Below are 24,238 nucleotides of genomic sequence, written 5' to 3'. Positions count from 1 at the left end.
CTTTTCCAGACCTTAAAAATAAAGTTTTCAAATTCAGTGATTTTTCCAGCTAAATTCCTACCTGTGTGTCTATGGTAGTGGAGAGAACAGTCTTGATGTAGCCGAGCAGTTTCTGTGCTTTCAGCAGGTCGGCAGTGGGGGGGTTCTGGAGGGGCAGGTAGCCTTCCAAAGGGTATGTGAACCACACACAGGTTAAGGACAAACACTGTACACACAGAGTCATGAAGTGACAATCTCCGTTTAAGGTCTCAAAAGCAACACAACAGAGTGGCACATCACTTTTTCCAAGTCCTTCCTGTTAAAAACGGTGTGTGTGTGTGTGTGTGTGTGTGTGTGTGTGTGTGTGTGTGTGTGTGTGTGTGTGTGTGTGTGTGTGTGTGTGTGTGTGCGTGTGTGTGTTGGTGAGAAAATAAACAATTACTTTGGGAATCTCCATTCAATGTTATTGCTATCTGTTTCTGGTAACAGGCCAAGGGTGGGTGTATAATGTACCATAGGCTGCACACCGACATGTATATTATCTTACTACATCACCACAACATGGGGGGGTGGTGGTGGTAAAATTACTACTTCTAACTTGATAAAGACCAATAAACTAGAATTAAAAAAGTATAAAAATAATTTTATTTACAAAAGCAAAGTCTACAGGGCCCTTTGGACAGCCACTTCTCACCTCTTGCTCCTAGTGACTGACCCAGAATCCCCTCATTCACACCTCTATCCACCTTATTTTTGAATGCCCCACTGTAAAAAATAATCGTGGGTACAAGGTCCGGTTTAACGTGACTTATTGTTGCAGCTTGCCATTTCCCTTGTTATACTCGGCTGCAGACCCGAATTATAAACCGGAAGCTGAAGGACGTTATAAAAGTTATAAATAGAGTCACGTTATAAACAACTAACCAACGCTGGGAGTCCGTATGGAAACAGTGTTACTCGAAATGGTTAAAAGTTAAATCAATTTGGTCATTCAGTGGCGTTTTACTGCCATGTAACATAGCTAGCTAGCCGCTAACATTAGCCACAGTAGCCGACTACCCACAATGCATTACGTTATCCCAGCACCCGAACGACACGGCTGTAGAGCAGAATGGCTCTGCTGTAAAAGGGTAAAATCCTCATAGACGTTTTTTTTGTCAAGTTAAAACCATAGACTGTAAAACAGTCTATTACACCGGAAGCGGAAGAAGCACCCATCAGGCATCATGGCAGTTAGACATAAGGTGGATATAGGAAGTCATGTATAGAGAGCCCCAGGAACGAGTCCGGAAATCATCGATGCTAACAGCCCTGGTTCTTCACAGTTTTCGCCTATGGGAGTTTTGAATGGGTTTTTGGCGCGATTCTTCTAATAATCTCTCTGGGCAACGCTGGCTTAATCAAACGCGAACCAGTGTTTAGTAACATCTTCACACATGAAGACCACTTTTATGAGTTTTGAAGCTTTTATGTGCCGTTAAAAGGGTGGCTAGCTAGCAAACGGCTAAATGAGACTACAATGTCGACGCGGATATTATACGTCATCACGAGTGAACACGGAAATTCTTTCTCTCGCGCCTTCGCGTGTACGCCTATGCGACACTGTGTGTAGTTCTGGATTAGCTTAGCACAAGCTTTTTACCTCTAGGGCTCGCAGTTACGCTTCAAAACTCATGAAAGTGGTCCTCATGTGTGAAGATTATCCCGCTGAACCTTGGTTCGCGTTTGATTAAACTTGCGTTGCCCACAGACATTATTTGAAGCATCGCGCCAAAAACCCATTCAAAAATCCCATAGACAGAAACAGTGAAGAACCAGGAAGTTCGGGACTTCCGCATTCAGCCTACAAAAATACGTCATCCCTGGGGCTCTCTATAGAGAGCAGCTTACTGCAGATAGCACCCTCTAGGCATAAGAGAAGGTATTACAACAACTTCTAATTTCTCAGTACAGGGGGAGGGGGGGGGGGGGATTACAGAAGTCAGAAGAAGGGCAGAAGAAATGTGCTGAACTTAAATCTTAACTTAAAAAGTTGTTTGTGTATATTTCCTATTGGTCTGGAAAGATATCTGAGAGGTCTGCTGCCAAAGTTGAAGGCCACCGACTCTTTGAAGGAGAGGCTGATGGCAGGGAAGTAAGCGATGCCGGGACCCATCTTAATGTTAGTGAAGGCTATGCCCAGAGACTGGCCGTTCCTGAGGACACACAGAACATCTTAATGTTAGTGAAGGCTATGCCCAGAGACTGGCCGTTCCTGAGGACAGACAAAACATCTTAATGTTAGTGAAGGCTATGCCCAGAGACTGGCCGTTCCTGAGGACAGACAAAACATCTTAATGTTAGTGAAGGCTATGCCCAGAGACTGGCCGTTCCTGAGGACACACAGAACATCTTAATGTTAGTGAAGGCTATGCCCAGAGACTAGCCGTTCCTGAGGACACACAGAACATCTTAATGTTAGTGAAGGCTATGCCCAGAGACTGGCCGTTCCTGAGGACACACAGAACATCTTAATGTTAGTGAAGGCTATGCCCAGAGACTGGCCGTTCCTGAGGACAGACAAAACATCTTAATGTTAGTGAAGGCTATGCCCAGAGACTGGCCGTTCCTGAGGACACACAGAACATCTTAATGTTAGTGAAGGCTATGCCCAGAGACTGGCCGTTCCTGAGGACACACAGAACATCTTAATGTTAGTGAAGGCTATGCCCAGAGACTGGCCGTTCCTGAGGACAGACAAAACATCTTAATGTTAGTGAAGGCTATGCCCAGAGACTGGCCGTTCCTGAGGACACACAGAACATCTTAATGTTAGTGAAGGCTATGCCCAGAGACTGGCCGTTCCTGAGGACACACAGAACATCTTAATGTTAGTGAAGGCTATGCCCAGAGACTGGCCGTTCCTGAGGACAGACAAAACATCTTAATGTTAGTGAAGGCTATGCCCAGAGACTGGCCGTTCCTGAGGACAGACAAAACATCTTAATGTTAGTGAAGGCTATGCCCAGAGACTGGCCGTTCCTGAGGACACACAGAACATCTTAATGTTAGTGAAGGCTATGCCGAGAGACTGGCCGTTCCTGAGGACACACAGAACATCTTAATGTTAGTGAAGGCTATGCCCAGAGACTGGCCGTTCCTGAGGACACACAGAACATCTTAATGTTAGTGAAGGCTATGCCCAGAGACTGGCCGTTCCTGAGGACACACAGAACATCTTAATGTTAGTGAAGGCTATGCCCAGAGACTGGCCGTTCCTGAGGACACACAGAACATCTTAATGTTAGTGAAGGCTATGCCCAGAGACTGGCCGTTCCTGAGGACACACAGAACATCTTAATGTTAGTGAAGGCTATGCCCAGAGACTGGCCGTTCCTGAGGACACACAGAACATCTTAATGTTAGTGAAGGCTATGCCCAGAGACTGGCCATTCCTGAGGACACACAGAACATCTTAATGTTAGTGAAGGCTATGCCCAGAGACTGGCCGTTCCTGAGGACAGACAAAACATCTTAATGTTAGTGAAGGCTATGCCCAGAGACTGGCCGTTCCTGAGGACACACAAATCAAACACAGCATCAAACATGTTCATCAACCAGTCCCTGGCAACTGCTGCATTCAAACTTTGACCAACCAGTTTAGACCCGCAACAATTAGTCAATTAATCTATTAGTCGATCAACAGAAAATTAATCGGTTAATCGTTAAGATAATTTTTTTTAAACAAATACTAAAATTCTCTGGTCCAAGGTTCTTAAATATAAATATTTTCTGTCTTCTATGACAGTAAACTGATTACCTTTGGGTTGTGGACTGTTGGTCAGGACAAAAGAAGACATTTGAGGACATCTTGGGCTTTGGGTGAAAAGTGATTAACATTTTTCACCATTTTGTGACGTTTTATAGACCAAACAACTAATAGCCCTAAACCAGTTTCATCTTTTATCAGATTTTAGACAAAAACAGAGTGATCAAGAATGTGGTTGGCCAGTTTGACAGCTACATGTCAAACGGGACAGTTAGAAATGACAGATTTACATCATGCGGACAAGATACTGTCCTGATTGGACTTCAATAAAACAAAGGTAGAAGGAAGACACGCACATCCCAGCCTAGTAGGGCAGGTGCAGAACTTAGTGATAAATGCAAAGAAAATTGTAAAAAGTTTGCACACTGCAAAGGGCTCCAGTTAGGTTTTTTATTGCAACACCGTGGGTGGTACCCACCTAACTGGAGCCCTTTGCAGTGTGCGAACTTTTTACACTTCAATAAAACACACACACACACACACACACACACACACACACACACACACACACACACACACGTGCGATATGGAACGAAGGCCAAGCATTCTTCAGAATATTGCAATGAGCTGGTTTTACACTAATGTAACCAAGTGAGTTTGACTTACAAGCAGAACGTTATGGTTCCGTCATCCAGGTCTATCAGACAGCTCACAATGTCTCCAGCTGCCCACGACTGAAAAGAGATCAAACGCACTGAACATCAGTCATGTTGGTCAAATGCTACAAACAAATGCCATAAATACTCAAGGTGTATTTTTTTAATGGAACATACAACAATGCTTAAAATGCTACATGCTTGTTATAGCGATGTAATGCAACATCTTGATTGTAATTCTTGTATTCTCTTTCACCTTGCCATAGTTGGTGGTAGTCTCTCTCTCACCTTGCCATAGTTAGTGGTAGTCACATTCCACTTGCGCACTCTGTTCCCATCGTAGGCATACGAGTCAGGAGTGTCCCCCACACCCTCCTGGAAATAGTAAAAAGAAAGATAAAATAGGTGCATTTTAATAAATTAATATCGTATTTTAACTTGTAAATTACTAGTTTATGGATAAGAATAAGCACACATTATAGATGATTGATTTGTAATATTTTGAAATGTGTAAAATATGTTTATTACAGATTACTGAAATGTGTGTGTGTGTGTGTGTGTGTGTGTGTGTGTGTGTGTGTGTGTGTGTGTGTGTGTGTGTGTGTGTGTGTGTGTGTGTGTGTGTGTGTGTGTGTGTGTCTGTGTGTGTGTGTGTGTGTGTGTACCTCTTGGTTGAAGCGACAGTTGAGGGTACACCAGCCTATCTGCATTAGGCCCTGGGAGGAGATCAGCACTTCGTACGCCCATTTCCCTGGAGAGAGAGTCAATATGATCAAAGGGTTTTCTTTGATACTAGTTAAGATCTTTGCACACACAGTCCGTTTTTCGTATGTGTTTTTCTTATTTAAAATGCAGAAAATCAAACCTGTTCCGAAAAGTTTGGACAAAATGTTTTGAGTCAGTGTGTAAACGTGAGTGACACAACATGAGGTCATATTTATTTTAAAACGTGCAACAATTTTGGATGAAAAATAAGGACTTTGTGTGCAAAAGCCTTTAAGAGGTCATGAAACATTTGATCATGTGACTCTAGTTCATTTGCATTTCACCTCAGACAAGACAGGACAGCGCTTTCAAGTCTGACATTTATCGAGATTTGCCAGAAAGATGAACATTTTATCTTTTTGCAAACTAGTGTGCTGTTTGATGACATTACAGTACAGTAGTAAGGATTTGGAATGTTTTGATGAATCAAAACAACCACAATCGAAGTCAGAAACACAACAGCATGGTCAGGTGTCAGAGGGCACACTATCTCACGCCTTCTGGTTCTGCCCTTCATTAACGGGATTCTGGGATAAAATATTTCATTGGTACTCTAAGGCTTACAAAATAACCCTGCAGCTGGAAGCAGAACTCACCATCTTCGGCTCCTCGGAGTCCTCTCTTGAGCTTCCCTACAGCTGTGCAACAACCTCTGACACTGGGGACAACTGTCGCCAAAAGACTTATTCTGAAGGAATGGAAGTCCTCCTCTTCACCTTCTTTTCAGGTGTCGATGATGGACATGATCTCTGTTGTACAGATGGAGAGACTCGGGTCCCTGAGAACCAACTCACTTAAGAGGTTCTCAACTATCTGGGACCCGTTTCTGGCCTACTTTGACAAGGTTATGAATGACAGGTGACTGAGGTTGGGGGTGATGGATGGCTTGCCTGGCTGGTATCTCGTCCCTTGCGGGGGAGGGAAGGGTGTGTGTGTGTGTGTGTGTGTGTGTGTGTGTGTGTGTGTGTGTGTGTGTGTGTGTGTGTGTGTGTGTGGGACCCCATGCACATTATTTCTTGCAAACACATACATGTAAGCACCTTATGCGACTGGCAGCACCATGTTGTAATGGTGAATGTTGAATCTTGATGATGTATTTTTTTTCTTTTCCTTTCTTTTCCTGTGTCTGACTGAGCCTGTTTGTCTTGTTCATATTGTGTTCTATATAAAAAATAAATAAATAAAATAAATAAATAAAAAACACAACAGCATGGTCTGACTGCGGCAAAAACAATGTTGGCCCTTCGCTGGCAGCCTCCTCCTTCACTCTCCTGGAATCATTGGCTACAGTCCCTTTTGGATATAGCATATTTGGAAATGTCAGTAGCAAGAATGCATAATGCCAAACAATCAGCCATCAGTGCATGGGCTTCCCTTACTGAACACATCCACTAGGTCATAGTGCGCCTACTGTATATACGATTAATGTCACATAAATAATACAAGCTGTTTATACATTTTGTTTTTCTTAATTTCTCTGATTTTCTCTCTGCTTTCTGATCTGATACTAAGGCCAATTGTAATGTAAGTTGTTTGCCGCCTTGGGTGGAGGGTAGGGGTTAATTGTTGTGTTTTTGTTGTGTTTATATTACGTGTTTGTTATCATATCAAAGCAATAAAAAAGTTGATAACAAAAAAAATAAACACAACAGCATGCTGTGAGCCTGGAGCCTGTTAGAACTTAGAATTCAAAATACTTAATACCAACACTTAACTAGCCTGTACTGTACTGTACTGTACTGTACTGTACTGTACTGTACAGCCACCCTAGTGATGTCATCAAGCAGTGCCCCAGTTGGCAAAATGGTAAAATGTTGTTCATCTTTCTAGTAAATCTAAGTAAGTAAATCACTGACTTGAAATCAATCAATGTCCCGTCTTTTTTTTTTAGGTGAAATGCAAATGATCTAGAGTCATATGATTACATCTTTCATGTCCTCTTTAAGGTTAGGGTTATGGTTTGGGTGCGGCTTAAATAACTGAACACACGTGAGACATGACGTGTCCACATGACATGTGGGACACGAACCCGGTCCTCCCGTGTGAAAGGGAAGGAATCTAGATTTCCCTGGAAATGTACAGATTTACCGCTTTCTACATTTACCATAACATATCCACCAGTAGTAAGCAGGCACATAACATATCCACCAGTAGTAAGCAGGCACATAACATATCCAGCAGTAGTAAGCAGGCACATAACATATCCACCAGTAGTAAGCAGGCACATAACATATCCAACAGTAGTAAGCAGGCACATAACATATCCACCAGTAGTAAGCAGGCACATAACATATCCACCAGTAGTAAGCAGGCACATAACATATCCACCAGTAGTAAGCAGGCACATAACATATCCAACAGTAGTAAGCAGGCACATAACATATCCAACAGTAGTAAGCAGGCACATAACATATCCACCAGTAGTAAGCAGGCACATAACATATCCACCAGTAGTAAGCAGGCACATAACATATCCAACAGTAGTAAGCAGGCACATAACATATCCACCAGTAGTAAGCAGGCACATAACATATCCACCAGTAGTAAGCAGGCACATAACATATCCACCAGTAGTAAGCAGGCACATAACATATCCACCAGTAGTAAGCAGGCACATAACATATCCACCAGTAGTAAGCAGGCACATAACATATCCACCAGTAGTAAGCAGGCACATAACATATCCACCAGTAGTAAGCAGGCACATAACATATCCACTAGTAGTAAGCAGGCACATAACATATCCACCAGTAGTAAGCAGGCACATAACATATCCACCAGTAGTAAGCAGGCACATAACATATCCACCAGTAGTAAGCAGGCACATAACATATCCACCAGTAGTAAGCAGGCACATAACATATCCAACAGTAGTAAGCAGGCACATAACATATCCACCAGTAGTAAGCAGGCACATAACATATCCACCAGTAGTAAGCAGGCACATAACATATCCAACAGTAGTAAGCAGGCACATAACATATCCAACAGTAGTAAGCAGGCACATAACATATCCAACAGTAGTAAGCAGGCACATAACATATCCACCAGTAGTAAGCAGGCACATAACATATCCACCAGTAGTAAGCAGGCACATAACATATCCAACAGTAGTAAGCAGGCACATAACATATCCAACAGTAGTAAGCAGGCACATAACATATCCACCAGTAGTAAGCAGGCACATAACATATCCAACAGTAGTAAGCAGGCACATAACATATCCAACAGTAGTAAGCAGGCACATAACATATCCACCAGTAGTAAGCAGGCACATAACATATCCACCAGTAGTAAGCAGGCACATAACATATCCACCAGTAGTAAGCAGGCACATAACATATCCAACAGTAGTAAGCAGGCACATAACATATCCAACAGTAGTAAGCAGGCACATAACATATCCACCAGTAGTAAGCAGGCACATAACATATCCAACAGTAGTAAGCAGGCACATAACATATCCACCAGTAGTAAGCAGGCACATAACATATCCACCAGTAGTAAGCAGGCACATGCCAAATACATCCTTTCACACTTTCTACTGTATTTGCAGTAATCCAAAAGAACTGTGACATTGCCTCTTGTAGACCATGTTTGTACTCCTCATGATATACTGTAAATTGGTCGTTGGACGTTTGCTCGAGCGGTCTGAGAAGCGTTTACCTTTATATACACATGTAGTAGCTCTGATGGAGCTGAAGTTGCTGTGGCCGATGACCTAGAAGCATTCAAACACAAAATATGTCACTTGTTAGATGATGTATTGCATTAAGACCATATTCTGCTGTCATCTCATTCAAAGTGGAGCAGGGAAGGAGAAGGAATAAGGGAACACAGATGTAGAGACAGATGTAGAGACAGATGTAGAGACAGATGTAGAGACAGATGTAGAGACAGATGTAGAGACGGATGTAGAGACAAAATAAAAATCGTTCCATGTAGAAATAAGAGCCGGGAGGGCGTGCTCTAACTCGACTGTTATATAATAGTTATGATGGTGATGTAATAGGTATGTGGCGTGGTAACGGTTACTGTCTGAGAGGTTTTCACAAAGTAGTGTACAAGCATAGGAATCATAAACTGGAGAAAAGAGAGGTTGTTAACTAGCTTCACATTTACCTAAAAAAGTTAGGATCTCAATCAATAAAGTAGTGGTTTTCAAAGTGGGGTTCGGGGACCCCCAGGGGTCCTTGAGGGGGTTCCAGGGGGTCTTTTTCTGTGTCATGCACACAGGGTGCCCAACCCTCATGGCTTTATAAGACACCAAATAGAATACCATTGCAGTGGTACATTACATAGGAATATTTTTTTTTATATAATTTTTTTTTCACAATAATTCCATCCATAAGTAACACAATGACAGAAAGTATATGACTATTTTGGTCATGGGTTTCCTATCAAATGTGGGCCTGTGGTCTAATTTGTGCCAGCTTAGGGGTCCTTGACGTAAAAAAGTTTGTGAACCACTGCAATAAAGCTTGACCTTACTACTTGTCTGAAACTAGCCAGTGTACAATATGCAATCTCACCCCAAGTAGATCATCGTCTACAAACAGGAGTCCTTCGAAGCCACTGGTGTGATCCAGAACTACAGTCTGAGGGCCCAAACGACCTTCGTTAGGCTGATCTGCAGAAACACAAAGATAGCCAACATCATTAAGTGAGGCTAGTCTCTGTGTGCTTTCAGTCTGCACAGCCTGGGGACCAGGACCAATGAGGGGGCTTTGGGACATGGGACACGGGGTACTGGAGTGCAATGAAGAAGAATCCTTTTTTTCCTCCTCGTTTTGTCTTGTAAATTCAAGTTTGCTTAAAGAACAGGGGATGGTTTGGCAGCCCTGTATGAGAATACACTAGAACTAGAAACACACCGTAGAATGTGTGTAAAAGGCAGACTTTGCATCATGTAACACTGATGTATTCAATGTCATAACTGGAATAAAACCAAATAAATATATTAGGGAATGTTTCTTTGCTGCAGAGACTCATACAACTTACACCACCATGCCCAAAGTACTATAAGTATCAATCAATATGCAGACAAGCCCCCCCCCCCCACCGCCCCCCCCCCCCCCAAGCCACACCCAGTGATTCCGTTAGCCAGCAATTACCGGCTTTTTGCCAGCATCACATGCCGTGGGCCGGCAGATTAAAAGGTCACCAGCTGAAGTGGCCGGTTGGAAATAATATAATAATAAATTCTTTATATAAAATAGCCTAATATTGTGTGACCTATTAGCCTAAGTGATGTTGCCAATAGGCTACACCTTAAGTATAGACTTGGATATAATTTTTTCTCCGCACACTGCAGCATCAGTCCCGCCAGCCAGCACTGTGCCCGCTTTGACTTGATGCAGGAGGAAACCCAAATGTCAAAGCAGACATCCCTAGGCCAGTCCTCTTTCAAATCTAACGATGGTGCAACAGGTACTTCAGCCGAGGCCAGCAAGACAGCAGAAAAGCATCAAGCACCTACTGCTACTCCTCAAGAAGAAACAGCATGGCTGCCACTGCCAAAAGCACCATCTGTGAGAAGGCAGGTAGGAAAAACGGCTTCACCAAAGGGTCTATCAATTTGAAAGCATCGGCACTTACAGAACACAGTCAATACCTGCACCGACCACTCAGCTGTTAATTTAATAGCCTACATTTGTTGGATGATTGGATCATAGCGTTTGTTTTTTGCGTTTTATTGCTGTTTATTTTTGTATTTTTTTCAATATTGTTTTCCAGATTTTTTATCCCATTTTTATCCCACATTAGTGGTAATTTTAATTTATTTATCCTGGTTGCTGCTCCACCCTCTGCCAATCTGGGGAGAGCCGAAACTGGCTCCATGCTTCCTCCGAGACATGGGCAGTTAGCCAGCCGCTTCTTTTCACCTGACAGGGCAAGCTTCACCGGGGGGACATAGCACGTGGGAGGATCACGCTATTCCAACGAGTTCCCCTCCCTCCGAACCGGCGCCCCTAACGACCAGAGGAGGCACCACATCAGCGACCAGGATATTGCATGTTTTGGTGTGGGGTTCCTATATGAAGAAAACCCCAAGGGGGCACGGGGAGAACATGCAAACTCAACACAGAAAGGCCATTTTGACAACCCCACCCGGGCGGCGGGCACTCGAGGACATGCGGACGGGCACGCACTCCTTCAGCGCTCACAGCGTCCCAGGTGGGAATCGAACCCAGGACCTTCTAGCTGTGAGGCGACAGCACTTACCACTGCACCACCATGCCCCCTTTATTGCTGTTTAAAAGTTGGCTATATTATAGTTCTTAACGGGCCTGTAAATTCAAACCCGAACCAAATTAATTTATTAAGGAGCGTGATGGTCACCGGTCACCGTGTGCGGCAGCTGCGGCTCCCTTTGAACTTGCGAAGACCTGAATAGTTAGATAATTCTTTTGAAATAAACACCAACAAAAATGATTTAAAATTAAGATTTGTTTGCTAAAATTATGTTATGTATTTAAGAAATGATTACATCCATCTTTTCTGAATAAATTTTGACTGGCCGGTAAATATTCTATATGGCCGGAATTCTGGAATGTTACCAGCTGCATTGTCCGTCCAGAAAAAAAGTCTACCGGAAGTCTTGGCCACACCACCAAATGATACACACACTCTCCACCACCTCTTCATCATGACTACAGCTGTTTTTGGAGTTAGAAATACTTGATTGCCTCCCAAGATTTGAGCACTCAAACTATTTAATATGCAACAGCAGACTTTGGCTGCTCCTCAAAGGGAGGCTGATTACATACGTATTAGTATTACTCTATAAATAAACCCTGAAGGACAGTAAGGAGAGGGAGGAATCTGCTGGGGCCGGTTGCACAAAACACCTTGAGTTAAGTTTGAAAAAGAAAAAAAAGTATTTTTAAAAACACTGGACAAAAAACAGTAGAAAACAAGATGTTTCGGTGTTCATCCAAACACCATCATCAGTTGTAAAGTAGAGTAGATGCACAATATATCGGCAATCATATCGGTATCGGGCGATGTTAGTCATTTTTTTCCATATCGGCATCGGTCCAATGTTGCAATGTTAATATTGGTTATCGGCATCAGGCACAATTTTCACATTGAGAAGAAACAATGCAGTAAATCTATGATCTATGGGCTTTTCCAAATGTTTTGGAAATAAAGAAATGCATTTTCAAATTCAGTGTTTACATGTGTTTTTCAGTATGTACCAAATTATATTATTATAAAAATGTGTTTTTTATACAGATCATATCGACATCGGTAAATATCGGTTATCGGCCATATCAACAATAGCATCACTATAAATGCAGCAGCAAGTAACTGGCAAATAAATAAATACATAAATAAAAGAAACTTCATGCCATGTGCTTGTCATGTGACTTCATGCCATGTGCTTGTCATGTGACTTCATGCCATGTGTTTGTCATGTGACTTTTCTTGTGTGGATTTATTTTGCCAGAGTTACTTCCTGCTGCATTTACAACTGATGGTGTTTGGATGAACACCGAAACATGTTTTCTACCGTTTTTTAGTCTAGTGTTTTTAAAAATAATTTATTTTTAAAACTTCTATTACCTGGATGTCTGAGAAATGAAGTTGCACAGCGTTGAGATTTTCCAAGTTAAGGTTTCCTTGAAACAAAACCGATTACACAAAACACCTGTAAGTCTTCTCCTTAAGCTTTCCTTAAAATGTTGAACCTTAAGGAGAAGACTTAAAGGTGTTTTGTGTAACTGATTTTGTTTTAAGGAAACCTTAACTCGGACTTTAAGGAAAATGTTAACTCAAGGTGTTTTATGCAAGCGCCCCCAGCAGCTTTAACGAATAATGAGCTTTTACAGATAGTACAGAAATAAATGAGGACTATATCTGAAAGTTGAAAATGTGTGTTGCATGTTTGCGCGTCTGCAAGCATCCGTGTTTGTGTCTGTAGTCGGGATTCCATCAATGTATTTTGATGCACATTTTGCAGTATCGCATTCAAAAAGGTTGAAGGAAACGGCTAAATTTGAAAAAACTTCACCAAAAGGTTTATACACCGCAATATTTACTCATCACCGTCAGAAAAAATAGTGTCACCAGCAGATTACCTGACATAATAATTATTTCTCCTATGGCAAGTAACCATTGGAAAGATTTCTCCATCTACAGTACACACAACCTACTTATTCGCATAAGAGCTGTTAAAAAACTGAAACTCACCCGATTCTAATTTTAAGATTGTTGACGTTTCAAAAGTTTGCTTAGAATTTGCGCAAAACCTGAATGGAAACGCAGCTCCTGTGTATAAGCGTAAGTGTGTGTACCTCTGCTTTCCTCACTGGGTTCTCCCTCAGACAGCAGTCGTTCCAGGTGAGCCTCGAGATCTTGGAAGCCAAGAGGTTTCCTACAGAAGAGGAGGAAGAAGGAGAAGAGGTAGAACGGCAGATGGAAGAGAGGAATAGAAAAATATTATCTGATTAGTAGTACACCAAGGAAGCGGAGGCAGCAAATAACATTACATATTAGGAACTCAGTCAAGACCTGCACTCGATATACGTCCAGTCTCAGGGCACATTGGCTTAAAAGCCTGCATATGAATTTATTTTAATGTTTCCTTATTTGACCAGTTGTTTTTTAAAGTGAAATGTATATTTTTTATGTTATTTGTGTGTATCTATGTATTTATGTATGTATGTTTTTTCTATGGACCATGAGTCTGCAATAAAGCAATCAATCAATCAATCAGGGAAAAAACATTAACTATATGGGGACAAATTCAAAATATTATGGGAATTATGATGTGCAGTTGGTATATAACAATGCTACTTATTTTTTTATTTTCTCTCCTCTGCGCGCCGTGAGCAGTGGAAGTGTTAACACAACCCGGAAGAATTTGGCCCACCCCCGCATATGAACATAAGGTGAATAGGTTGAGCGGGTATTACAAGCCTAAGTGTCAATAAAGCCCATTGTAAAACCATGGAAATTTTCAAAAATGCATAGTCATTATTCTGAAAGCAAGGCTGCTATTGTAAGTTCCTGAAAAGTTCACTTTAATATATACAGGGTTTAACCCCGTGTTACTTTCTTGTGTTGCCTTCTTCATCCCCTTTCACATATCAAGGCCCATTATTTATCAGCTTCTCAAATGACCCAAATCAGAAAAGGATGAGTGAATCTTTTCTTTGCAGACACATTGACATCAGGGCTTGTATGTATTTTGTACTTTGTAATTTCGTACTCTATTTTGTAAATTTCTATATATATTTCTGTATTGTGAGTGCGTGATTATTGTATTTGCACGTGACAATCTTGTCAGCCAGAGGACCACAATGGAAATAAGCCTTGTGTTTTACTCCTCGGCCGTTTCTTACGTTTCATAATGTCTGTCTTCTGTGAAGCAGTATTATGTGTGTTTTAAATTGTCAATAAAACTCACTTACTTTTTTGACAAGAGGACCTTCCATACAATGTAAGCAAACAGTGCAAGACCTACAACTCGGTAACCTGTAATATGCATGTGATCAGGGCTACTGATCTAGGGGTGTCAAGCACGTCCATCTGGCTATTGTCAATCATCATAATATGAGAGGAAAAACTGATTGTAGATCAGCAATCCTAGTCTGGGATGATTGATGAACGCCAACCCAAGTAAGCAGAGAAGGACACTATACCTTCAGTAGAGCAGAGTGGCTAATGATTAACTGTCACCAGTCACTTTGCTTTTAGAATGGAGTGGCACTTTTCAAATAGTTTGTCATTTCTAAAGGCAAAGTGAACGATAAATAAAATAATCTCAACATAATTTGGCTGACAGCTGGTGATAATTTGCTTACACAGTGAGATAATAGAATACAGTGCAGTGCAGTGCAATACAATGCACCTGGAAGCAGTGGTTGTTAGACTTTCTTGTTGTCTGTCAAAATGACAGACAGGGTCGTAAATATTCTGTCATGGCCTTCACATGTTTCTGTCATTATTCAAAACAATTCTGTCAATGTCAAATATTCTGCTAATGCAGTGCTGACCAATTTGGGGCCCGCGGGCCAAGTTTGGCCCTCCCCGATTTTTTTATCCCATTTTTATCCCCCATTAGTGCTAATTTACTTTTATTTATCCTGGTTGCTGCTCCACCCTCTGCCGATCTCGGGAGAGCCGAAACTGGCTCCATGCTTCCTCCGAGACATGGGCAGTTAGCCAGCCGCTTCTTTTCACCTGACAGCGGAAGCTTCACCGGTAGGACATAGCACGTGGGAGGTTCATGCTATTCCAACCAGTTCCCCTCCCTCTGAACAGGCGCCCTTAACTCATTCACCGCCAAAGACGTCTTTGACGTGTTATCAGAAATAGCCCTCCCCGCCAATGACGTGTTTGACGTGTTTTTGTTTTTATGAGTGCAGCGCATAGTTGAAACACTTACCCAGCCTGTGACATAGTTTCAAGTCCCTAACCTCAAAGTCAAGCCGACAGCACGTTATCAAACACATACCGCAGCTGTTGTTTGAAATTAGGAAGAAGGTGGAAAGGAGGAGAAACGCGCTTCCTTGTTGCAGAGGAGAAACGCCATTGAAATGCCCCCTCGCCGCGCTGCAGAGCTGATCGACTTGCTGCAGAGCAGCGGACATCGAAACCGCGGTAGTCAAACCCGTGACCAACATGATCGATCCTGGTCCCTGGACCCCGTTCCTATGTGCCAGCCCGAAAGAGACGAGACGAGTCACAACTGTGTGGAGGAGGAGAACAGCTGCAGCCTCGCCACAGAAATGGCTTTCACACAGAGTCAAGCAGCAGAGCAGCACAGCCACTTTCCTGGCGAGGAAGACTGGACTGCCTAGTCAAACCCGTGACGAACATGATCGATCCGGTTCCAGCAGCGCCTGGTCCCAAAGCCAAGCCGGACCCGTTCCTGTGTCGTGTCCATGGACTGTATATAGTCGTGTCGCAGCATTCGTCCCAGCCCGAACGAGAGGAGGAAAACGAGCAGAGGAGGCAAAACGCTGATGGGGAAGGAGGGGGAAGGAGGTGGGGGGAAGGAGGTGCGATCTAGCAGCAGCTGTGGACAGAACTCTCTCTCTCTCTGTGTGTGTGTGTGTGTGTGTGTGTGTGTGTGTGTGTGTGTGTGTGTGTGTGTGTGTGTGTGTGTGTGTGTGTGTGTGTGTGTGTCTGTGTCTGTGTCTGTGTGTGTCTGTCTGTCTGTCTGTCTGTCTGTCTGTCTGCACACTCACTCACACTGAGCAAACTGTATTGTTGAATGTAAAAAAAGCACTTCATATATATATATATATATATATATATATATATATTTTTTTTTGTCATTTGTGTCATAATGAATAATATTTACATGTCTGATGTCAATACAGTTCAAAATAAAAGAATTGAGAGCGAGTTCTGCCTGAGATTGTGTGCTGTACATAAATGCCATTTTCTGCAATTTCTTTTCTCAGAGAGACCTTTTGGGTGAAAACAGGGTGTATATAAATGGCTATAAGTAGAGTACAGAACATGCTAAAAGCTCACTTTTTTTTTCCTGGTGAACCCAGAGACGTACATCTTCATTTTGAGGTATTGCAAATCACTCTGGTGCTAATAGATAATTTACTGTGGGTCTTGAAAGATGACCAACAATTATGAAAATCTTTGGCCTGTGCTAAATATTAGCAGTCCTAAACTGGCGGTGAATGAGTTAACGACCAGAGGAGGAACCACATTAGCAACCAGGATATTGCATGTTTTGGTGAAGGGGTTCCTATATGAAGGAAACCCCCGGGAGGCACGGGGAGAACATGCAAACTCCACACAGAAAGGCCTTTTTGACGACCCCACCCGGGCCGTCAATTCAAGTTGTGAATTAAGTCAAATTTCTCTCTTGATTACAAAGGTGGAAAATACAACTGTTTTTAACTGGGTGTTTACTGATTAAATGTTTAAAGGGGGACTAACCCCCTAGATATGTATCAGAACAGTGATTTGAAAATACCTATGGAAAAAACCAAGAAATGACATATGCTCTTGTCTATACTGGACTCTTTGGCTGTGTTCAAGTCAAGATTCTTTTTCGGAAATCGACGCCATTACAGTTTGCCTACTGCCTCAAAAATAATTTATTTGAGAGGGGCAATATCTTTATAAATATCAACAACTAGCCAACGCTGTTGGTCTGTATGGAAACAGAAAATCTGAAAATGGTTGAAAGTTATATCAATTTGGTAATTCAGTGGCGAACTAGAAATTTAATTATTTTTCTGCATGTATCTCTATGGCAGGGTGTCAAATTACGTTACGAGAGCAAAGTGACATGGGCTCGTTAACAGCAGCACACCCACAATAGTACAAACCTCTCGCTCTGGGGTAACACAATGCGAGATTTCTCCACGTAATTCCCTCGTCTAACTAGAGATAAACCGCGCAATGAAATCCGTTTTTAATTTGCGTTTTGGGGCTTTTCGTGATTCTTGTTGAAAGTTACAACACCTCTGATTTTTCCTCTCAGAGAGCAGGACAGAGCTCTTCTCCTCCTCGGACACACACACACAGACAGAGCCAGTTGCTCTGCTCTGCTGACTTTCATTTCCTGAGAAGTTGGCGTTGCTTGTACACAGTGATGATATTATATTAGCCGATATGTTTAGAGAAGCCTTGTCACGTTGTCACGTCGTAGTATAGCGTTATACCTTACATTCCCGCTAAACTGCGACGAGATTTGTTTGCTGAAATGTCAGACTGTTGAAAGCCCCCGCCTCTCACTGCTGCTGTCTGCTGCTGCGGGTGCATGAGCGAGCAGACTCTCCCGTTTGACTGGCCGAGAGAAAGTGCTTCCAAGTCGGACTGATAGCCGCGGAAATGTCAGACTGTGCACAGAGAGCACTGGAGAAAGTGCTCCAGACAGCAAAACACACACACAGCGAGTCAACCCCCCCCCCCCGTTGCTTGTACACAGTGACGATATTATTCTCAAATACACTACTGCCGCATGCGCTGGGACATCAGTGATGTTATCTGGGGTCGTAAGGTGTTTCGGGTCTGTCAACATCATACACCCTCGCCCAGTAGACCCAGCCGAGGCCAATTAAGACCCCGACTCGCGTCCCAGAAGCCGCTCACGGATCAGCCTTACTACTCTGTCTGCAACGTTGCCCGCGGGAGGGGTAAGCGAGAACGCCCAATCCGCTGCAATAGAGCTAGTGCTACGCCGCAGTATTGGCCCTTCGGTGCATGGAGGATCTAGGCTCTGTGGGTTACTCCCGGCCGTGCTCCTCCTTCGTCTCACCAGACCCTCCCGTGGCAAAGGCAATCCAGAGGCTGAGAGGATGCCTCAAGGACGCCTCAAGAGGGCCTGTGCGCTGCACGTCATTTACCTGCGTCGAGCACCTCGCTCTAGCCTGGAGGACCCCAGGCCGCGCCGATCTTTGCGCAGATTTTCAGGAGGCTAATCCGTAGCGTTTGTGGATTTCTCCCTCACGAGAGAGCCAAGATGGGGTGCCAATCCCATCCCGTACCGGTTGCCGTCTCTCCGGCCGTCAACTGTCTCTCCAGCTCGTCACCAAACTATACTTGGTTGTCACCTAGTCTTTCCTAAGTGTCACTGGCCAGAGGCAAGCCAGGGTTCTATATTCTCAAATACACTACTGCCGCATGCGCTGGGACGCGTCATCAGTGATGTTATCTACTATATATTACAGTAGCCGATGTGTTTAGACCAGCTTTGTCACGTTGTCACGTCGTAGTATAGCGTTATATTTTACATGTGCGCTATACTGCGATAAGATTTGTTTGCGGAAGGATGAAAGTGAGGCTCTCACTTTGATACTGGGCGAGAGAGAGTGTGCTGTGCTGCTCACCCCCCCCCCCCCAGTCCCCAGTCGCTAGTCGCTCTGCTGACAGGCAGAGGGGGAGAGAGAGAGAGAGAGAGAGAGATCGGCTCCCTACAAGCAGCAGAGTGAGTGAGAGAGAGAGAGGGAGAGAGAGAGAGAGAGAGAGGGGGGGGGGGGGATCTGCATGGGGAAAGTGGGAGAGAGATATGATGCTGCTGCTAAGTGCACTGAGTTGTGAGGAGCGAAAGGGTACAGGGGGAGTAGTGGAGTAACTATCTTGAAATCCCATAGTCTTTGGGAACACTGTGACGTCAGTGTGTTCCTAATCTCCCATTCATTTGAGAAAAGAAAAAAAAAGCAGTCTTCGACCCTTAGAGGGCGCTTATGCCAGGTATGCTGCTGAAAAATGATACAAATGGTAAAATGGCAACAGTTTGGTGTCAAATGTGGAAATTCTGACCAGAATTCTTCACACATCACCCCCAAAGTCATATATATTGGTTAAAAGCTGAAAAAAAGTGTTTTGGGGGTTAGTTACACTTTAAGCTCCCCACAAATGCAGATGTTTTTTTAAATATATTATAACCAATTGCAAATTATTACAATTACAAAACAGATAAAAAGTAGATTATTATATTGAAATGTTATTTTAGATTTAGAATGTTAATTTTCTATAAAACACAATAATACATTTTAATGTAATTCCACAACGTTTATTTTTGGCCCTCGGCCCTCCACCCAGATTGAGTTTTGGCCCTTCATGGGAAAGAATTTGGGCACCCCTGTGCTAATGGGACCACTGCCTAGTGGTCCCATTGCCTTTCTCAGCCTAGTTACTTATTTCACGGGTCCTATTTCAAATATTTATTTCTGATCAACTGGACATCTTTCCATATATTCACCATTTCTCTCAGCGAATGAGCACCACTATCCTGAGCACCACTATCCTTATTTCCCCCCTTGTTGAAGTATGCTGTGGCCAGTGATGACCCTTCACACCTCACCCGCATCCATGTGAAACCAAACCTGCTGGAGATGTCACCTAAGCCTCACTAATGGCTCATTTCCACCACATACACCACAACAGCACAGTACAGCTCTACTCGACCTGGTCTTACTCGTCTCTACTTGATATAGACTGTTTCCATAGCAAGTTTACTCGCCTCCGCCCACACCTGGTCATCATAGTGACAGCATATCTGTCCTCCGCCCATAGCCGAAGTAGGCTATAACGTATAACGTTCAAATTAAATCCATACACAGAACTTTTAAACTGGTTATGAAATACTGGTGCCTCCAAATGACCTACAGTGTGCATGGGCAAATGTGACAATCGGCCAGGAGAATGGATATCACTTTGTTGTTACTCGAACTCACATGGATGCACTGCGCGAGGGACGGGAGTTACGCTACGGGGAGAAGGGAAGCCAGCCCAGTACCCCGGCGGCAACTCACCAGGCAAGACCGCGGCTTCACTAAATCCCCGCCTCCGGCCTAGCGGAGCCGACGTAGCACACGACTACAAAGGGCTTCCCGAGGAGCTAACTTTTTCTCTCTCAAAACAATTGAAAACCACCGTCATGTTAAAGCTGAGCAAGGAGATCGATTTTATTTCACCAGAGCCGAAGGCAGCAACACAAAAGACTGATGGAAATAACAGAAGAGAAGGTAAGCCCCACTAAACTGGTATCCAGCATTGACAGTAGACACAGTAAACACGATTCTGCCTGACCAATCAGTCGTCTGCAGTGTTTTCACATCACCGTATGGTACCCGGTCCACAGCGCTGGAACCTCAACAGAGCAGGGACCAAAACTAGCACGACTCAACCCGGGCTGTCCAGGTTTTTGACCAGTGGAATGAGACAAAAAAGCGAGATGAGCTGGGCGGGGCCGCGCTGATACCAGCGGTGGAAATGGGCCATAAAAGCGTGGGTGGGTTGGGGCAGTGGTGGCTAGAGAGTGGTTAGAGAAGCGAGCTTGTGACCAGAAGATTGTCAGTTCAATCCCCGGGACCGGCAGGATAAATCTGGGTGGGTAAAGTGAAAAGGCAGCGCTTGCTCCTCCCTCATTACCACCACTGAGGTGCCCTTGAGCAAGGCCCTTAACCCCACCTGCTCCAGTGGAGCTGATCAGTGGCCAGCAGATCAGACAGTGGTTGTACTGGTCAGCTTCCAGGTATGAATGTGTGTGTGAATGTGAACAGGGCGCTCCTGAAAAAGAGAGCATTGCTCTCAGTGAGACTCCCCCTGTATAAATAAAGGTAAAAAAAAAAAAAGCCAAGGAGAAGGTCTTTAAAGCTTAGGACATGCTTGGGCCAGGCACCGCGAGGCGGAGCTCCGCAGATCGTGCAAGCGCTCCCCGCTGTGACCGAGGCTTTCATGGTCAGAGCACTGATGAGTGCTGCTCAGCACCTGTTTACATTGTACAGTGAGATCTGCTCAACACCTGTTTACATTGTACAGTGAGATCTGCTCAGCACCTGTTTACATTGTACAGTGAGATCTGCTCAGCACCTGTTTACATTGTACAGTGAGATCTGCTCAGCACCTGTTTACATTGTACAGTGAGATCTGCTCAGCACCTGTTTACATTGTACAGTGAGATCTGCTCAACACCTGTTTACATTGTACAGTGAGATCTGCTCAGCACCTGTTTACATTGTACAGTGAGATCTGCTCAGCACCTGTTTACATTGTACAGTGAGATCTGCTCAGCACCTGTTTACATTGTACAGTGAGATCTGCTCAACACCTAGTCTCTTAGAACAGACGAGTTGGCTTCCGCAATTTTCAAATGCTCTCGCCATACCGTCTGTACGTTAGACCCCCAGAACATGCACAAGGAAGTAGTGAAAAAAACCTTCAGACCGGAAGGAAGTTCGACGGAATCTGACCAATCACGACACGCGTGTCCACGAAAAATATGTTCCCCCCGGAAACTTAAACCGATGCAGGTTGCTAATGCTAGCAGTGCTTTAGAATTACCATGGAAGCTACGCCGACGAAACCGGTGAAAGAAGACCCTGATAGACGTAAACGATGTATCCGCGGCTTGGAGGAACCTCGTGCAAGACGTGCACTTATTCCAGAGTTAAACGAAAGTGATGAGGTAAGTTGCTAACGTTACTGAGCTTATCGTTCGTCTTACTAATCAGCGTTAGCTAACGATAGCTACAGCAGTATACAGCTAGTTAGCTAATGTTAAATTCTGATTGGACGAATGAGCGGAAGTCCCGCCTTTCAACTTCCTCTTCCGTTTGGTGCATGATTCTCCCCCACGAAGTACAGACTGTATATAGCTGCATCCGCCGGATGTAGATAAGACAGTCTGTTTTAAGAGACTACTCAACACCTGTTTACATTGTACAGTGAGATCTGCTCAACACCTGTTTACATTGTACAGTGAGATCTGCTCAACACCTGTTTACATTGTACAGTGAGATCTGCTCAGTGCCTGTTTACATTGTACAGTGAGATCTGCTCAGTACCTGTTTACATTGTACAGTGAGATCTGCTCAGTACCTGTTTACATTGTACAGTGAGATCTGCTCAACACCTGTTTACATTGTACAGTGAGATCTGCTCAGTACCTGTTTACATTGTACAGTGAGATCTGCTCAGTACCTGTTTACATTGTACAGTGAGATCTGCTCAGTACCTGTTTACATTGTACAGTGAGATCTGCTCAGTACCTGTTTACATTGTACAGTGAGATCTGCTCAGTACCTGTTTACATTGTACAGTGAGATCTGCTCAGTACCTGTTTACATTGTACAGTGAGATCTGCTCAACACCTGTTTACATTGTACAGTGAGATCTGCTCAGCACCTGTTTACATTGTACAGTGAGATCTGCTCAGTACCTGTTTACATTGTACAGTGAGATCTGCTCAACACCTGTTTACATTGTACAGTGAGATCTGCTCAGTACCTGTTTACATTGTACAGTGAGATCTGCTCAGCACCTGTTTACATTGTACAGTGAGATCTGCTCAGCACCTGTTTACATTGTACAGTGAGATCTGCTCAGTACCTGTTTACATTGTACAGTGAGATCTGCTCAGCACCTGTTTACATTGTACAGTGAGATCTGCTCAGCACCTGTTTACATTGTACAGTGAGATCTGCTCAGCACCTGTTTACATTGTACAGTGAGATCTGCTCAGTACCTGTTTACATTGTACAGTGAGATCTGCTCAGTACCTGTTTACATTGTACAGTGAGATCTGCTCAGTACCTGTTTACATTGTACAGTGAGATCTGCTCAGCACCTGTTTACATTGTACAGTGAGATCTGCTCAACACCTGTTTACATTGTACAGTGAGATCTGCTCAGCACCTGTTTACATTGTACAGTGAGATCTGCTCAGCACCTGTTTACATTGTACAGTGAGATCTGCTCAGCACCTGTTTACATTGTACAGTGAGATCTGCTCAGCACCTGTTTACATTGTACAGTGAGATCTGCTCAACACCTGTTTACATTGTACAGTGAGATCTGCTCAGCACCTGTTTACATTGTACAGTGAGATCTGCTCAGCACCTGTTTACATTGTACAGTGAGATCTGCTCAGCACCTGTTTACATTGTACAGTGAGATCTGCTCAACACCTAGTCTCTTAGAACAGACGAGTTGGCTTCCGCAATTTTCAAATGCTCTCGCCATACCGTCTGTACGTTAGACCCCCAGAACATGCACAAGGAAGTAGTGAAAAAAACCTTCAGACCGGAAGGAAGTTCGACGGAATCTGACCAATCACGACACGCGTGTCCACGAAAAATATGTTCCCCCCGGAAACTTAAACCGATGCAGGTTGCTAATGCTAGCAGTGCTTTAGAATTACCATGGAAGCTACGCCGACGAAACCGGTGAAAGAAGACCCTGATAGACGTAAACGATGTATCCGCGGCTTGGAGGAACCTCGTGCAAGACGTGCACTTATTCCAGAGTTAAACGAAAGTGATGAGGTAAGTTGCTAACGTTACTGAGCTTATCGTTCGTCTTACTAATCAGCGTTAGCTAACGATAGCTACAGCAGTATACAGCTAGTTAGCTAATGTTAAATTCTGATTGGACGAATGAGCGGAAGTCCCGCCTTTCAACTTCCTCTTCCGTTTGGTGCATGATTCTCCCCCACGAAGTACAGACTGTATATAGCGATATAGCTGCATCCGCCGGATGTAGATAAGACAGTCTGTTTTAAGAGACTACTCAACACCTGTTTACATTGTACAGTGAGATCTGCTCAACACCTGTTTACATTGTACAGTGAGATCTGCTCAGCACCTGTTTACATTGTACA

At 43.7% G+C, this 24,238-nt stretch overlaps 1 protein-coding gene across 1 annotated transcript in view; it reads right to left on the bottom strand.

The window, feature by feature from the left end:
* Nucleotides 1-24,238, bottom strand: part of LOC310771034 (E3 ubiquitin-protein ligase RNF123-like) — a gene marked incomplete at its 3' end in the record, with an annotated part of 155,599 nt that overhangs the window by 114,225 nt on the left and 17,136 nt on the right. The window contains exons 3-10 of the mRNA XM_083663714.1: nt 13,449-13,528; nt 9,681-9,778; nt 8,815-8,869; nt 5,049-5,134; nt 4,672-4,758; nt 4,394-4,461; nt 2,049-2,174; nt 62-176 (exon numbers count right to left, since the gene is read on the bottom strand). Of these exons, the coding sequence (XP_083519840.1) occupies nt 62-176; nt 2,049-2,174; nt 4,394-4,461; nt 4,672-4,758; nt 5,049-5,134; nt 8,815-8,869; nt 9,681-9,778; nt 13,449-13,528 (715 nt within the window). The remainder of the gene's footprint in view (nt 1-61; nt 177-2,048; nt 2,175-4,393; nt 4,462-4,671; nt 4,759-5,048; nt 5,135-8,814; nt 8,870-9,680; nt 9,779-13,448; nt 13,529-24,238) is intronic.

Source organism: Poromitra crassiceps, assembly GCF_964638095.1.
Source record: "Poromitra crassiceps genome assembly, contig: HAP1_SCAFFOLD_315, whole genome shotgun sequence".
NCBI classification, from domain to species: Eukaryota; Metazoa; Chordata; class Actinopteri; order Beryciformes; family Melamphaidae; genus Poromitra; species Poromitra crassiceps.
The sequence above is the reverse complement of the archived record's forward strand: the minus strand, read 5'-3'. Positions and strand labels throughout refer to the sequence as shown.